The sequence below is a fragment of the Panthera onca genome, chromosome B4 (assembly GCF_046562875.1).
Source record: "Panthera onca isolate mPanOnc1 chromosome B4, mPanOnc1 haplotype 2, whole genome shotgun sequence".
Taxonomy (NCBI): Eukaryota; Metazoa; Chordata; class Mammalia; order Carnivora; family Felidae; genus Panthera; species Panthera onca.
Window position 1 is genome coordinate 72783638 of NC_138345.1, and position 14986 is coordinate 72798623.

At 36.0% G+C, this 14986-nt stretch overlaps 1 protein-coding gene across 3 annotated transcripts in view; it reads right to left on the reverse strand.

Annotated features, from left to right (window-relative positions):
- Positions 1 to 14986, reverse strand: part of SCAF11 (SR-related CTD associated factor 11) — a 68134-nt gene that overhangs the window by 6950 nt on the left and 46198 nt on the right. For all 3 annotated transcript variants that reach the window (XM_060657872.3, XM_060657873.3, XM_060657871.3), the window contains exons 7-12: positions 14569 to 14630; positions 7915 to 7973; positions 7450 to 7559; positions 6365 to 6466; positions 4584 to 4690; positions 987 to 3698 (exon numbers count right to left, since the gene is read on the reverse strand). In XM_060657872.3, coding sequence (XP_060513855.1) covers positions 987 to 3698; positions 4584 to 4690; positions 6365 to 6466; positions 7450 to 7559; positions 7915 to 7973; positions 14569 to 14630 — 3152 coding nt within the window. The remainder of the gene's footprint in view (positions 1 to 986; positions 3699 to 4583; positions 4691 to 6364; positions 6467 to 7449; positions 7560 to 7914; positions 7974 to 14568; positions 14631 to 14986) is intronic.

The following is a 14986-nucleotide window of genomic DNA, read 5'->3' on the forward strand; positions in this document are numbered from 1 at the left end:
GAAAGGAGAGGTAAAATAAGATAAAAACAGAAAGGGAGGCTTTGGGGCACCTGAGTGGCTCAGTCGGTTAAGCATCCGACTTCGGCTCAGGTCATGATCTCATGGTTTGCGAGTTCAAGCCCCGCGTCTGGCTCTGGGCTGACAGCTCAGAGCCTGGAGCCCGTTTCAGATTCTGTGTCTCCCTCTGTCTGCCCCTCTGCTGCTTGCACTCTGCCTCTTGCATTGTCTCAAAAATAAACAAACATTTAAAAAAAAAAAACAAACCCAGAAAGGGAGGCAAACCATAAGAGACTCATTTTTTTTAACATTCATTTCTAAGAGAGAAAGAAAGGCAGAGCATGAGCGGGGCAGGCAGGGGTTGGGGGGGGGTGGGCGGCACAGAGAGAGAAGGAGACACAGAATCCAGAGTAGGCTCCAGGCTCTGAATTATCAGCACAGAGCCTGATGTGGGGCTCGAATTCATGAGCTGTGAGATCACGACCTGAGCCAACATCAGACGTTTAACCAACTGAGCCACCCAGGTGTCCCCATAAGAGACTCTTAAAGAGAACAAACTGAGGGTTGCTAGAGGGGTGTTGGGTGGGGGTATAGGCTAAATGGGTGATGGGTATTAAAGAGGGCAATTGTGATGAGCACTGGATATTGTATGTAAGTGATGAATCACCAAATTCTATTCCTGAAAACCAATACTACACTATATGTTAACTAACTTGAATTTAAATTTAAAAAAATCCCAAGTTCTTCTATTGTAGCCAACTGTACTTAACCTAGTTAAGCCTTTGACAAGATTGGAGGGAGGGGCAGTAAAAAAGGCAATAAATACTGACATATATGTATATATTTATATAATGCAAAGTGACTTGTTAAATGGGATTTAACATTATTAAACTGTAAGTACAGATCATTACAATTCATATATATGAAGTTTTAAATTTATAATCCCTTTCCTCAAATAAAAGTGTTACTAAATAAACACAGTATGTTACCTTGTTCAGTTGCTTCTTCTTCTTGTCTCATCCATCCAGACTGTGGACCTGAAGAATTCCTCCCTCGTCTTGAGTAATAGTTTTGTACATCTGCTGGTAGAGTCTTTCTCACAGCCCAACTAGATGCAGATGTCCACCCAGATCTATCTGCCGGTGTATCAAATGAGAACTCTTGCTCATTTTTCCGTTTATAGGGTTGCTGTTCCACAAACTTGAAAGACTCATTCCCTGAACTATTTGAATTCCCTGAGAGGGGTTTTCGGTTTTGCCACCGATTTTCATTCTGATCTGTATAGGCAAAACCACCTCTGTAAGTGCCTCTGCCACGGTTACCTCTACCACGGTTAGACATCCAACCTGAACCAAAGTTTTTATTCCAAGAATTCCCTGAAGTTTCATTTCTGTTTTCTTCCCAGTGAGAATCTTTTAACTTTTCTGGATTTCTGGTCCTTGGATCAGGCCCAGAATTTATTTTTTCTGTTACCCAACTGGGACAGTCATTTCTATGTTTGTCAGCAGAATTTGGATCCTCAGCATCTGGACTGATGTCATTTTTTTCTTTTCTTGTATTTTCATTCTGTTTCTCTGGATCATTCTTTCTGTACCGATCATTTCCTCGTGGACATCTCCAACCATCATTTGCCCATCTTTCCTTCCACCGAGGAGAGTAAGTGTCTCTGTCATTTCTACTGAATGATGAACTCTTAATTTTTGTTCTAGATCTTGATGGTGACCTCGAACGAGATCTGGACCTAGACCATCTCCTGGTTCTTCTTTCTCGATCTCGATCTCTCCGTGACCCATCTCTATCACTTTCTCTTTCTCTGCTCCGAGACCTGGATTTTTCTCTTGGGGAGGAATCTTTCACTCTTGACTGAGATCTTCTGTTTTCTCTCGAAGTGTCTCTTTTGGGGGAGAGTGATGCAGATCTTTTGCCTTCCTTCGTGCTATCTCTTTTTGGAGATCGAGACTGAGATCGTCTCCTTTCTTTTGTGATATCCTGCTTTGGGGACTGAGAACGAGATTTTCTACGTCCTCTTGCAGATTCTTTTTTGGGAGATGGTGATCGAGACTTTCTGCTTTCTTTTCCAGTTTCTCTTTTGGGAGATGGAGACTGAGACCGCTTCTTTTCTCGTGCAGTGTCTCTGTTGGGAGACCAAGTTGTAGATGGGGAGTGAAATCTAGATCTTCGGGTACGAGGCTTTTTGGCTTTCTCCATCACATCTACTGGGCTTTCAGATGGCTGAGATACAGTTTCAGCCTTTCCATTTGCAGGATCAGAAGATGGCATATTATTTTGAGAACTGTGCTCCACAGAATTTTCATTCAATTGTGTGGTATCAGCATTTACAGGAGGTTCAATTTCAGATTCATTCTGGTCACTGCAAAATGAATCACATTCCATAGGTATCATTTCATTGTTGTCCTCATTAAAATGCTTCTGAATTTGTTCAATGTGTGTGTTAGGCAATTCTGTAGATCTGGAATGTTCAACAGGAGATTCAGTCTTTTCTTCTAAAGATTTGTCTAATTTGGTGTTAAGATTATTTTTCAATAAATTATTTTCAGAGTCTTGAATACTATTCAAACTTTCTTTCTCTGAAGTATCACATGTTGCAATTATTTCTACATCTTCAGTTTCAACATGCTCAAGCAACTGAGCCTCTGAGCCCTCTATGGATTTTTTGCTCACTGTTTGTATAATGCTTCCCTCAGAAGATTCTAATTTGGGGCCATCTACAAGCTGTTCTGTTTTTACTGTTGAATCTTTATGATCAACAATTTCTGCTATAGAACTTTCCATAACTTTTTCTTCATTAACCACTGACTCTGAATTCTCTGGTAACTCATCTAAGCTTGGTACAGGTTGGTATACTTCAACTTCAGATCCTGAACATGTAGGAAGATCATTTGAAGGATAATCTGTACATTTGTCTGCTTTTACCTCTGATTCTGAAGGTCCAGATGTTTGGTCTTGATTTTCCAATGGATCACCTCCTTTTCCAGACATATTTTTAGGAGTCTCACTTTCTAAACACAAAACATTAGCCTCTACACTTGTATTTTCGACTTTTTGAATATCCTCTTCCTCTCCAACTAGTACAGAAGTATCTTCGGTATGAGACTCAGAATATGAAGATTCCACTGCTTCCTCTGTATCATGGTTCTCAGTATGTTCCTCACTTTCTTCTACCTGTTCATTACAACTTCTCAAGCCATTAGCAGACTCATTTTCGACACTTGCTGGCACAGTACAACTGTTACTACTTTCTGCATCTGATTGGTGCTCTTTCTCTAACACAGGTGGTGTGTCAGATTCTGCTGTTTCTTCATCTACTGAATCACTGGAAGATGATTTTTCAGGGAGAGGTATAGAGCTCCGAAGTTTCTTTTTCAATAAAGGTTGTTTTCTTCCTCTTCTTACAGACTTCCGTTTTGGAGCCTGTCTTGTTTGCTTTTCTGACATGGCTGAAGAGGACACACTTACAGATGGATTGTTGTTATCTGGGGCATCACACCCAGAATTATTTGATACTGGGGATTTCTGGGATTGACTGACTGTTTCAGCTCTTGTATTACGTGTAGATCTCCTTGTAGGAGTTGTTGCTGCAGGTTTTCGTCTTGATCCTCTGGTGTTTGATGTACCAGAAGTTTGCTTCTTCTCTTCTCCTTCTTGAGTATGTGCTAATGCATATCCCTTGCAAGAGGTACCTAATGATATATATTTTTTTAAAGTAAAAAGTTTGTTTCAATAAATGATAATAGTCTGGCTTCAGCTTATGTTAGCATAAAATACATGTCTATAATAGAGTGAAACAAAATATACTTATGAATCAAATTATGAATAAGCACATAGCTACTAACATCTAAGTAACAGCAGGTATTTATCTGGTTCTTTTAATGCTATGGAAATGAGTTATCACAAGATTTGAATTCATGTGGGCAATTTAAAGGGGTAAAAAAAAAAGAATATGTTTGGTCTGACAACTACCATCTTGGTATTACGTAGGCAAGAGGAAACAAGAGTCATCCACAAATATATAAAGACTGAAACTATTTGTTCATAATTAATAGGAGATGTAACTTCTAAAGATCTACATTTTAGGGGCGCCTGGGTGGCTCAGTCGGTTAAGCATCTGACTTCAGCTCAGGTCACGATCTCACGGTCTGTGAGTTCGAGCCCCGCGTCGGGCTCTGGGCTGATGGCTCAGAGCCTGGAGCCTGCTTCCGATTCTGTGTCTCCCTCTCTCTCTGCCCCTCCCCCGTTCATGCTCTGTCTCTCTCTGTCTCAAAAATAAACGTTAAAAAAAAAAAAAAAAAGATCTACATTTTGGACACTGAAGCCCTAAACAGTTCCTCTAACCAGTTCCTCAAAGTATTGAAGATGTAATTTCTTAAAAAAAAAAAAAAAAAAAAAAAAAAGTTTCTAACTGGAACAATTTAAAAGTCAATGCCTGTCCAAATATTTACAGAAATCCATAGAACTTACTATCTACATTTTATTTTTATAGCTTTTCTAAGTCATTAACACTTTTTAGGATATCGAAAAAAGCTAATAATTTTTTAAAAACTAGAGAAACATTTCACAAACTTTACCAAAATTTTCTAAAGATATGGTACTTGTTGGAAAAATAGTTCTTGGCAACACAGAAGAGATGAGAGGAAGCACTTGTGTTTCAATATTCCAGGGTCTAAAACCAATTCTGAAAATTCAAAACAAAACAAAGACATTTTTGTTTAAATGTTTTAAAAAAATTACACCAACTATTTAAAATTATTAATTTTTCCAAATGAGGTTAGCAACTTTAAAATACAGTGTAAATTATTTTTTGCCAAAATAAGTAAAAATGTAAATTCAAGGTTACTCATTGTTCAAAGATGGCTGCCAACTGGCTACAAAGAAAAACCTTTTAAAAGCAAGTTTTTCTGATAAATTAATGGCAAGAGGGTTGAACGGTAACTTCATATATAATACATGTTTTTATTTTAAGTAATTGAATGTAATATTTTGTCAAAAAAATTTTTAGCTTTTATTCTTCTCCATTCTAAAAAAAATCAACTTGGATAATAAAATGTATAAATAAATAAAATGCACAGATTTTAAGTATACAGTTTGATGACCCGTGACTAATATATATATATCTGTGTAAGCACCACCACCACCCCAAACCAAGAAACAACATTTCCACCAACCAGAAAGTGCCTTCATGCCCCTTGCACCGCCCCCCTTCCCTTTCTGGACAACCAAAGAGATAATTTAGCCAAGTTAATCAAATCAAGGTTTTAAAGAAATTAGCAAGGTTAAAGAGAAATCAGTCCATGAATAAATAACAAAACTTAGAAACAGAACAGTATCACTTGAATTTGAAGCATATCATACAGACATGGTTATCACATTTTTGTTAGATTTGTTTTATAGCATGTATCAAAAAGTAAAAACATCAAAATAAATAATTTTTTTTAGAAAAGAACTGATTTCTATTGCTTTATTATATTGTAAAGTTTCTCAACCTAAGCTCCTAGTGTTCCTATGGACCTAAGTTTCTGCATCCAAATCCAATCCACTCTCAGCTTTTTTCTGATTCTTATTTGTTCAGTTCAGGTCTCCTAACAAAAAACTACTTTATCCAGTATAAGGTGAGATTATGGACTAGGTGGAGAAAAGCTTCAAAAACACTGTGCAACTTGTACACACACAAAAATATATATAACTCTGAGATTTTATATGTATCTGGACTTCCTATTTTTACTTCTATTGATGCTCCACCATCGTTCTATGCAGAACTGTACTGTTTATATAAGGTAAAGTTATAACGTTACAGGAATAAATATAAAACTCAGGCAAGGACCTTAATCTTTACATGGGAACTTGAAGTATATATATAATACACCTAGCAATGTGACAGTAGCTTCAGGACTTAAACTAAGAAAGGTCTGTATTATAGAAAGTCATGAATGCCAGGGCAAAGTATAAAGACTTGATCAAATAGTTATTGACAAGACTCTTTTAGAGATGTAAAGGTCATGACAAAAGCAGTGCATCAGCTAACAGCACAAAGATAAGATTGGAATGGGGGAAACAGAAGGATGACAGATCTGAATACTATTATTAATAATGAATCTTATCATTTTGGTGCTCTCTCTTTTAAATGATTCAAATATCTTAATACTTATTAAACAGATAAATAGGGGTACTTTTTAAGGAGTTCTTTAAATAGCAATCTTCTTTAGGTATTTGAAACACCACGTTTAATTTGCACAAAACTTTCTTAGAAACACAACTATTGATTAAGATACCTCTGTGCTTAAGTATTTTAATGGTATCCTGTGTTCATGTTAACATGCAAACACTTTGGTAAACAATTTTTTTTTTTTACCTTCCAATCCCAGGTGATGTATCAGGAAACCATGACAATTCCAATTCCTGTCTCTTCTGCCTAATCAATGTATTCATTTCATTGACCTCTATAAATTCTGTACTGAAAGATAAATTTTAGACCTTCATCAGAACTCCAAAAATTTAAGTTCAGCATAACAAGTGGGTTATATCATGAATAGGAAAAATTTTTGTACCTAACATTATAAACCACATTTAAAAGAAGTACCTTTTTCTAAACACCTTCAAAATGAATTCATTCCTGTAAATTTTTTACATTACAAATCAAAATCATATTGATTTGATTCATAAAAATAATGGTTGAATTTATATCTTAGGTGACAGGATATTTTTAAAAAGTCAATTTAGAATAATATCCATGTTACTGAGAGAAAAAAGCAACACTATTTTCTATGAACCATGAACCCACCATGAACCAAAGCTGTAGCAAGCAATCCCAGTAGAAACTGTATCTGCAACAATTTCCCAACAGAAACTAAGTGTAAGACAAAAGGAAAAAATAGAGGAAGGTATAGTTACTGTAATCAAAATGGATATAGTTCAGCTTTTTAAAAGGCTACTCAGATGTTACTGTCTTCTTTGGTACCTTGAGGCAAGCTCTAACATTAAATCCTACAATCTTAAACCTGTCTTCTTCATTTAACCAAAGCTAAGTGATTTTAAAACCCCAACTTAATCTTCAGATTCCACAAACATCTTACTTATTATCCATATTCCAGTCACTACAGATTCAAAGACGACTGGATCTACTCTAAAAGGGTTCTTCTTGATTAAATTTAGCAAGTAGCTTTACTTATCTATCAGATAAAAAGCCTGTGTAGAACAATTTATTATTAATGAAAACAAAACCCACTAGACCATAGGCAGTCATCACATAATACAGAGGGTCACAAAATAACAGGTGATCTCCTTCCCTGAACTAATTTATTTTCCAGAAGAAACAAAAACGAAATACAAGGTGAGCCTTTATGTTTATTGAGCCAAAACTTAAATTTTTACTGAAAGTTAATTATAATAATTAAACATCAAGTATAAAAGCATCCATTAAAAGTAATAAATACTAACCAGTAAGTTCTACAGGTAAAAGAAGATTCTCCAATGTGATTACTAGAAGAAAACATATTGGAGAAAAAATTTCTGAAGCACTGACTTGTACACTGATTTGATCTTCGGGGCTAGAAAAGTAAAAAGAAGTTAGTGAAACAGCAAACAAAAAACCTCCATAATCGGTAATAGTTATAATTTAAACATTTTGTTACACCTGAGTTACAGAGTTATGGATTAAACAACCATAAGGTGTTATTATATAAGAAAAAGATTTTTCTTTGAACAAAACTTATTGATTTTTTTTTTAATGTTTATTTTATTTTTGAGAGAGAGAGAGAGAGAGAGAGAGAGAGAGAGGCAGAGAATCCCAAGCAGGCTCTGTGCTGACGTAGGGCTGGAACCCATGAACCATGAGATCATGACCTGAGCTGAAGTCAGATGCTTAAATAGACTGAGCCACTAGGTGCCCCTATTTTTACAAACCTTATTTATCTTTATTGTTGCATTTTTCTTTCCTTCCATTTCACTGTGTGTAGGGTTTCCTGTACAAAGACATAAAAAGACTCCGTTACCTTGTCTTAATTTTTATTTCAAAAGGTTGTAAACCAGTACTGATAGTGGCATATACTGGCATACTGACAAGAGAAAATTAAAATATGTAGAAAAGTTAAATTTAAAATAATAGTATTTGCATTTATGTAATTTTTCCAAATGCTAATTTTATCTTGTTAAGCTGCAGGTAAAAAGAAAGAGCCACAACACAATACAACTGGTGTGGAGCATGCTCAGAGCATCAGTATGAAAATTCTAGTCAACATTTTCTGGCAGCCTATGCAAACTTAAACCGTCTTGTTACAAAAAAAAAAAAAAAAAAAAAAATACACATACACACACAAGATGTCAAATTATTTCATATCAGTAACACACTTAATATGTTCTTTCCAGCTATAACCTAAAAATCAGGCAGTTAACTGACCTCAAGTAGGAGCTGACCAGAGAACTGGGATCATCAGCCCTTGTCAACCATAAATTATGATTTAGCTCCTGGCACCAACATCAAGTACCCTCCTTCTTTCTCAAACTTTATAATTAAAATTAAGAAGTGCAGAAGTGTTGATAAAATAGCCCTCTGTTATAGCAATGTTTATGGCTACACTGCTTATGATTTGGGTATTTCTGGTTTTACCTGTCACATCTGCAAATTTATTTCAATGGATACAAATTTCCACACTAAGAAAAATAAAGGACAATTTCTGCTAACCACAAAAATTGCGTTAACATCTTTATAGATTACTGCTCCTAGTTGTTCTTCATGAAGCCTATATTAGTAGTCATCTCTACCTATCAATACACTTGTTGTCTGCAATAAACCGCTACTGGTACTATGGTCATTGCTCTCACCTCAGAACTCCAGAAAAAGTATACAGTGAAAATGACAATAGATCTTTTCAGTCTTCTGCCTTGCTTGCCTCACAAAGAGCCTAGTGCCTTTGTTAAAAATAAATCATTCTAGTGAGGAGGCCTGTTTCCTGCTCATGTGTATTTGGGGTGTTTTCTGTCAGTCCAGTTGGTAATAGGCTACTTTCTACTTAATAGCATACTAATTTCCTTTTAAGTTACTACACAACAGCTGTTTGGTTTCCTGCTATTTTTGCATCCTTCACACATTTCCCACCCAGAAGTGTTCTAACAAATGTAATTTCAACAATGCGGAAAGAGGGGTGCTGGCTGAGTTCCAGGAGCTTATTTTCTTATTCTTCAATGCATATTTAAAAGATGATAATGATTTTTTTAATTGCATAAAGAAGCCAGCAATAAAAAAAGTGTGATAGGTACCCAGCCACATTCTTAGAAGTAACTTTTTCCTTCAGCTACACATAGTTTTGCTGTGTTGTAGCTATACAGGGTCTTTTACACCCTAATGGGTAGGTAAGGTTTTGTTTTCATTCAGGTTTCATTCATTTACTACTTACTGAGTATACTGCGTTTACATAGCATTCCTTCACTTGCAAACCTATCTCAGGAAGCCATTAGAATGCTCTCTACAGGAAGAACTGTTTGTTTTCTGGCCAATGTTAAATATGAGTATCTAGTCCAAATGGTATTTCACCTATTTCTGGGTAATTTTCAGGTAATTACTGAGCAACTCCAATAACAATCTCAAAAACATTCAATACTGGTGGATTTATCTAAATTGTGGTCTCCTAGAGACCATTTCACAAATCCACCCTACTAATCTACCTTTGGACAGCAATGATAGGCCTTTTCATTTCTTTATTTATTTTTGAGAGAGAGCAAGCGAGCGAGCGCACACAAGCAGGGGAGGGGCAGAGAGACAGAGCGAGAGAGAGACAGAATTCGAAGCAAGCTCCAGGCTCTGAGCTGTCAGCATAGAGCCCGACACGGGGCTCGAACTCACAGGCCACAAGATCATGACCTGAGCCGAAGGTGGACGCTCAACCGAGTCACCCAGACACCCCTTTTCATTTCACCCCCCAAGCACCCCTTTTCATTTTTTATCAATAAAGTAATACATGTATATACTTTAAGAAGTCAAACAGCACTTCTAGGCTTAAAGAGAAAGTCCCATTCCCTAAAAGCACTCATCAAATCCCTTCAGCGTTTTTTCTAATATTTGCCTCTTTATTTCTAAATAACATGCTTATACTACTCTACCTTGATTTTTTTGGTTTCAGGTATTTTCTAATTTTTTTTTTTTTTTTTTTTTTTTACCATAGCAGATAAAGGCTTTATTCTTCTACCACTTCCCTACCCACGTCCTTAGGTGCTTCCACCTACTGTTCCTTTTAATATATCAAATTTGATATAAGCAGTACTACATTATTGTAACTATATAAACATTATTCACAGCTGAACCACGAACTTAATTATTATTTTTCTTTTACAACATCTTGCTTTTCCTAAGGTTAATATTTTCTCTATACCACCTATCATTGATTTAACTAACTCTACAAGTATACATTTCCTCTTAATACAAACACATTAATGCATCCACCTAGTCTGTTTCCCACTCTCTTGGAAATACTATTCCTTTTTCCTGCTCCAGTCTGAACTGGTAACTCTCTACAAGTTGTTTAACAGATCATTCTCAACTATCTTCTATCATTCTAATAATCCCTTTATCTTTGTGCTGGGTCGGAACTCATTTTCTGAATCTCACGTTGTTCATTTATTTTCTCATTTAGTGGAGCATGCACACCCTCCAGTAGAACTCTGAGAAAGGGTGTATGAGAATCAATTTTTGAGCTCTTACATGTTTGAGAATGTATTTATTCTACCCTAACACTTGACTGACAGTTTAACAAGGTTTAGAATGTCCTTGGTTAGTAATTATTTTCCCCCAAATTTTCAAGGCATTGCTCTAGTGCTCCATCCGTTGTTGATAACATTCTTTTATACATGGTCTGTTCTCTCTCCAGAACCTCTTAGGAAATTGTGATCTGCAGTGTTCTGGAATTTTATGAAACATGTCAGTTCTTTCCTAATTTACCAGGTGTTAGGTTAAGTCTTTATCTGGATACTCACACCCTACTATTCTGAGAAGTTTTCTTTGTAGTAACTTGATAACTTTCTGCCTTTTGGACTTTTTCCTTTTTGAAAGGAAACTAATCACAGACTAATATGTTGTCTGGTTAACTTTTCATCCCACTTTCTGAGATTTCTCAGCTTATCATCTATCCCTGAATTTTTAAAATTTCTACTATATTTTTCATTTCCAAAAGTTTTCTTTCTTTAGTCTTTCCTGTTTCAATGAGGAAGTATCCCTTCTTTTATCTCTGAGCATATTAATTTTTAAGTTGTTCCCTATTTCCCAGCACTTGGTTTGTTTTATCAGGTTCCTTTTATTTATCTCTGTTTTGACCTCTGTTATATTGGAGGTTTCCCTCAAATACCTGGTGATCCTTAATTTGTGGGACACTAAAATACTGATTGAAAATGGTGAGGATCGGTGGTCAGAGCCTTTCAACTAATGGGTTTCACTGTAGGATGATCAAGCAAAGATCTGGCTTTTTCATTTATAGACTCCCAAATATCAATATCTCAGGTCTTTTCTCTTAGGCAAGACAATAACCCAGAAGATGTCTCCTATCTCCCACTTTGGAAATACACAAGACTGCTAGTGCTTTGGGAAAAGACCATGGGTAGAGAACTAGAGGCCTTAACATTTGCCTTAATTTCCCTCTCTTTAGGGTTATTTCCTCTATCCTCATTTGTGCCAGAGTTTAATCTGGTTTAATCATTCCTTCTAGAGAGTAAGCCTCCAGTCTTTGCCTGGGTGTAGACTCCTCCCCCTACCCTGTTCAACCAAGAATCTGCAGGATAAAGTCCTTTAAAACATTTTTACCAATTCTGTTTTTTGGCACCACCCTTATCTCTGCCTTCAAAGATAATGGAGACCTTCAGATTCAAGACAGTCTAAGGATCTGTGTGGTATGTGAACTGATTTCTTCTGAACTCCACTCTCCCCATGAAAAGTTTAGGTTTCAGCTTTCTGCTAAGACAATTTTTTTTTAAGTGAACTCCACGCACAACGTGGGGCTTGAACTCACAACTCAAGAGTTGCATGCTCTACTAACTAGGCCAGCTAGGAGCCCCATCTGCTAAGACAATTTACCATTCACCTCACACAATCACTTTCAAGACTTGTGAACATCTTTTATCTGCTGTCTCTTCTCTCCAGTTCTTTGTCTTGTGGCTTTAAATTTTTCATTCCTTTGTTCTCAATTTGGTAGGGTTTTGGGAAGGATTAGAGAATTAAACAGGTGCTATGCTTATCAATCTGGTATGCTTAGTTGGAAGCTTGTCTTGTTTGAATTCAGCATATCCTAAAACATGTTTCATGAAATACTAATCCCAAAAGATGTTTCATGAAAACATCTTTTTCTACGATAGAAACTAGTATAAAAAAGGTTCTTAGCTTAGAGCCCAGTACTTGGCAGGGACCCAATTACAATTTGATTAACTGAGTCCAAAGTTAATAAAGCAATAATTAAATGGATTTAGCATATACTTAAAGGAGTACTCCATTAAGAAATGCCTGAAAAGGGTATACTTTTTATAAACTACATCAATTATAAAATATTAGCCCAAACCAAAGATTAATGTTCATTCTAAGAACAAAGTAGATGAAAGAGTTCAAAATTAAAAAAATATGACAACTCAGTTATCTAGCATTAGTAAAGAATGAAAAGTGACATTTCCTTAACAAATCTGCCAAAAGGTAGGTTAGCTGACCTTCCTCAGTATCTTCAGTGAGGCAACACTATCTTCCTTAAATGAAGAAACTAAATTAAACAGTTTACATAATTTTCCTAGAGTCACAGATGATTTAATGGAAAAGCCAGTACAAAACCCAAGAGGCCCAACTTCCAATAAAATTCTCTTCGAGGCCTGCTAGACTTTTACTAATGTTATACTAATAATGTTATACTAATAATTTATAATCCAGATAAAAAAATTTCATAGCCTCTTATGCTCTATTCATTAGTTTGAGTAGTATATAAGATAAAGATAAATAAATAACTTCAGGCATAAATTCACATTCCTGCTTCTAAAATTAAGCAGTCCCAGGTAAAGGGACAGGGTTTTCTCAAGTTTTTTTATAAAAGAAATTTAAAGTACCCTTAAGACACAATGGCTCCTGTTCAGTGTAACTGGGTAAACAAAGACGTATTTAATTTGTATAACTTGCCATTAACTCTACCTTCACATTAACTTAATCTCTTAGTCCTGTAAAACATTTCCTCATAATTAACTGTGCATCAGTACTTCTGTAGTACCTACTCATAAACTACAATGAAGATTTCTGACTATCCTAAATCAAACAAATAATTCAGGCATCTTAAGTAGGCACAGCACTAGGTTAGAGGCCTTGGACAGTGTTAGATCTTCTGGCAGAAAGAGTCTTCTCCCTAAAAAATAAGTCCAGGCAGAAGATATATGCTACAGGAAATTACAATAGTCTTAAAATTAAGATTACTATAGTGAAAGCATGCAACATTATAGCGAGAAAATCTATAACATCATTTAATCTTCCTCAGCAGTACATTTTATATCAGTTCCTAGAGTTACTGAGCAAAGACTATCCATAAAAAAGGATGCTAATATATAGCAATGACAGAAAAACAAAGTTTTAATATCTAAGGTTTTTAACAAAAGAAAAATGCTATCTGACCATGGAAGTCCTTGTAGTGCAATTCATGTTAATAGTAAATTCAGAGGCAGGAAATGTGAGGATCTATAAACCTGAGAGGTCATGTTAATTCCAACCAGAAAAAGTAACAACATCCAAACTTCATAAATGTATAAAAAATGAGTTGATTATCATTTAAGAACAATGAATTCATTACTTCTATCTATAAATAAAAATTCACTGTACTCTAACCTGCAAAATAAATGCTCACCACTTGTTTACAAACAGCTCAGTAAGTTGTTCTTCTGAACAGCCTCAGTACTGAGGAAGAGTCACAAAGCACTACCATACCATTTTTCTCAGGCCCTATTGCAAAGCTTTCCTGTATGAGAGAACCATGTACTACACAAGAACAAAAGACAGTAACATTTAACTGCTCCTGTAGATAAATATGTAAGAGGTGCTTTGTTTCCAAACAAAGTTTCAAATTAGAAGTGTAGCTAGAGGCCAAACCACAACTTCTGGAAACTGAACTACTCACTGTCACAGACCTCCCAGCAACTGTAAGGCTGCTACTTACAGTTTCTGGCCGGCAAGGTATTTTATCTCATCTCCCCTAAGGACTTCTGCACTAATGACTGGGGTAAGACCATGTGCACGCTGCTAACCACCAACTAATTAGAAGACACTCTTCTCTTCCTTTTCTAACACAAACACACATACACATGCGTACACACATGTACTCAATCACAATCTCTTCCCTCCCTCCAAGCAGAGCATAAAAAGGGTTGGGACAGAGAACAGCAAAAACCACTCCAGGAAGAAAACAGTTTACATAGGACTGACACAATGTACAGAGCTCAGTGGGTTCTAGGGATGACTATTTTCCAAACCAAAAGTAAGAACTTTAACACAAGTATTAAAGTAAGAAACAAAAAAAGGTAGGAAATACAAATAAAAAAAAAAAAAAAAAAGTCACTTACTGTGTGTCATCTTCAAATCATAAAGTTTTGCACATAATAGATCTTCTTTTATAACTTTTTTCCTGCAAACATCAATAAAGAGGTGAAATAACTAAAAGAAAATTGTCACTCCGCTCATTTATTTACAATTCACCGTCAACCAAAATGAAATTATGCACGAGGTTTTAAATTCTAGCAAAGAAAGCATGACTAGTGGCCACTCCCACTCCTATGACTTACAATGGAGGTTCATTACCAAGAAACAAAAAACCATCACAATCTCTTCCCCTGGAACTGTTAGAAAGTATCGGGAAGGGGGGTCGGGGGGGGGGGGGGGGTGTCAGGGTTTTTTACTGCTTCAGAAGGGAGAGGCAACAATGAATGGATATCTAAGTGCTGTAAAGACTAGGTTACATGCAGGAAATATAAGACTGAATGA